This window comes from Colobus angolensis, unplaced genomic scaffold (genome assembly GCF_000951035.1).
Source record: "Colobus angolensis palliatus isolate OR3802 unplaced genomic scaffold, Cang.pa_1.0 Scaffold102, whole genome shotgun sequence".
Lineage (NCBI taxonomy): Eukaryota > Metazoa > Chordata > Mammalia > Primates > Cercopithecidae > Colobus > Colobus angolensis.
Window position 1 is genome coordinate 4,077,420 of NW_012111142.1, and position 2,613 is coordinate 4,080,032.

Genomic DNA, 2,613 nt, shown 5'->3' on the forward strand with positions numbered 1-2,613 from the left:
AGAAACCCTGTCTCTACCAAAAATACAAAATTAGCCAGGCGTGGTGGCGCATGGCTGTAATCCCAGCTACTCAGGAGGCTGAGGTAGGAGAATAACTTGAACCTGGGAGGCGGAGTTCACAGTGAGCCAGATTATGCCATTGCACTCCAGCCTGGGCAACAAGAGCGAAACTCCATCTCAACTCCATCTCCGTCTCTGAATGAATGAATGAAGCATAGTAATGCTGCAAAGTTGTTTTATTATGAAAATTTTAGGACCGGGCGTGGTGGCTCACGCCTGTAATCCCAGTACTTTGGGAGGTGGATCACCTGAAGTCACGGGTTTGAGACCAGCCTGCTCAACATGGTGAAACCTCTTCTCTACTAAAAATCAGCTGGGCTGGTAGCGGGCGCTTGTAATCCCAGCTATTTGGGAGGCTGAGGCAGGAGAATAGCTTGAACCTGGGAGGCAGAGGTTGCAGTGAGCCGAGATCATGCCATTGCACTCCAGCCTGGGCAACAATAGTGAAACCCCACCTCAATAAAAGAAGAAAGAAAGTAAATTTAAAAACGTAGTTTATGTTTAAATATTACTTCAAATAGTTGTATGTCTTCCAGAATATATATTCCAAAATGAGCCCAGGCACAGTGGCCTCACACCTGTAATCCCAGCACTTTAGGAGGCAGAGGCAGGCGGATCACTTAGGCCAGGAGTTCAAGACTAGTCTGGCCAACATGGTGAAACCCTGTCTCTACTAAAAATACAAAAATTAGCTGAGCGTGGCGGCACACGCCTGTAGTCCCAGCTACTCAGGAGGTTGAGGCAGGAGAATCACTTGAACCAGAAGGCGGAGGCTGCAGTGAGCCAAGATAGTGCCACTGTACTCCAGTCTGGGTGACAGAGCGAGATTCTGTCTTTAAAAAAAAAAAAAATTTACTTCTCATTATACCAGTGTTCTCAAAGAGCGGTCCCCGGACTAGCAACATCCACATCACTAGGGAACTCCTAGAAATGGAAATTATCCAGTCTCTCCCTACGTCTTTTGTATCAGAAACTCTGAGAGCCGGGTCTGTCATTCTTTTTTAATAACTACTACAGGTGATTCAGATGCTACTCAAAGTTTGAGAACCACCAAAGTGGTTGAAATGTGCTAAAGTATGGATGAAGAAGCACCACTCAAATTCAAATTTTTATATTGTTAGACAAAAAAAAGATTAAACTTAACTTTAAGAAAACTTTTTTTCTCACTATTAAAGTTCCCCACCACAGAACTTTTAGAACATATAGAAATTTAAAAACAACAGATGGAGGGAAAAAGTCTTCAACTTTTCACTTAGTCATAAAATTTGGTTTCCTCTTGTTAGTTTCCACCCCCCAAATCATCTCCCACCTAAATTGTCACTTTTTTTTTTTTTAAGGTGTAATGTCTTTCAGAGTTTTTAAGTTCTGTTCGTGGCAGCCTTCCAAAATCCTTCTCTAAAAAGTTACAGGAGGACATTATGTCAATTAGTAAGAGCATATATCTGAAATCTGGCAAACATCAATTTCATTCCGACTGAGTCACTTAGTGATTAAGGTCAGTGTGTTTCAGCGTCTTTGAGCCTTGTTCCTTATCTGTAAACCCAAATCCTATCAGGGCTAATTGCGATGATGTCAGGAAAGCATTGATTCCAACCTCAGGCGCCGCTGGCACTTTCAGAGGATCCAGAAGCCTCAGCTAAGAGCACGGGAATGAGAAGCGGGTGAAGCACCTGATTGCCTAAACTAGTCGTTTCCTTCCTCCAGCACTCAAAGATCAACCTTAGCTCCTTCCAAGGGTTCGAGGGGCAAAATTCGTCCCGAGGGACAGGGTACATGCATATTTTAAAAGGGTCTCCGAAGCGACGGAACTGGCCTCTATCCTTTGCGAGGTCCCTTTAAGAACGTCTCCCCGTTGCCCTTCTCCCTCCAGCTCCTGGGCGGAGGCGGAAGCGGAAGAGGCGAGGGAAGTGTCGGTCTCCAAGATGGCGGCCGCGTGGCCGTCAGGTCCGTCTGCTCCGGAGGCCGCGACTGCTAGACTCCTCGGTGTCCTCTGGTTCGTCTCAGTCACTACAGGACCCTGGGGGGCTGTTGCCACCTCCGCCGGGGGCGAGGAGTCGCCTAAGTGCGAGGACCTCAAAGTGGGACAATATCCTCTGTGGGGAGCACCCCCCATGGAGGCGAGGTAGAGTTGGGGTCGCAGGTGGGTCGCTGCCCTCAGGATCGGCTAGGGCTTTACTGAGTGAAAACGATAACCTGATCTGTGGCTTCTAATGACTGAAGGATCCCTGAAGGTGAACAGAGTTGTGGAGATGGCAGGGCCAGAGGCCACCCTTTGTGATTTCCTTATGATTTTACTAGTCATTGGCGCTTGCTCTTCTGATCCACTTTTTTTTTTCTTTTTTATCAGTGTGCTTACTTGTTCAATAAAGCATGTAGATCCTGAAGTATGCCAGGCCCCGTTCTAGACACTAGTAATACAAAGATGGATAGTCTCTTACCCTGGAAATGTTTGCCACCTCTTCCTAGGGGGAAGACAAGTAGTAACGATCTAGCCGATGTGTGTTGCCCATTTATCGTTAACTTTATATATTATGTATATTACCTCCTGTTATC

The 2,613-nt window shown here is 46.3% G+C and overlaps 1 protein-coding gene across 2 annotated transcripts in view; it reads left to right on the plus strand.

Moving 5' to 3' along the window:
• The first annotated feature begins 1,935 nt into the window (after positions 1 to 1,935).
• Positions 1,936 to 2,613, plus strand: part of TM2D1 (TM2 domain containing 1) — a 44,461-nt gene continuing 43,783 nt past the window's right edge. The window contains exon 1 of one of the 2 annotated variants that reach the window (XM_011941126.1): positions 1,936 to 2,146. In XM_011941126.1, the coding sequence (XP_011796516.1) occupies positions 1,983 to 2,146 (164 nt within the window). In that variant the 5' untranslated portion in view covers positions 1,936 to 1,982. The remainder of the gene's footprint in view (positions 2,147 to 2,613) is intronic. The other variant, XM_011941135.1, reaches the window with a different exon arrangement.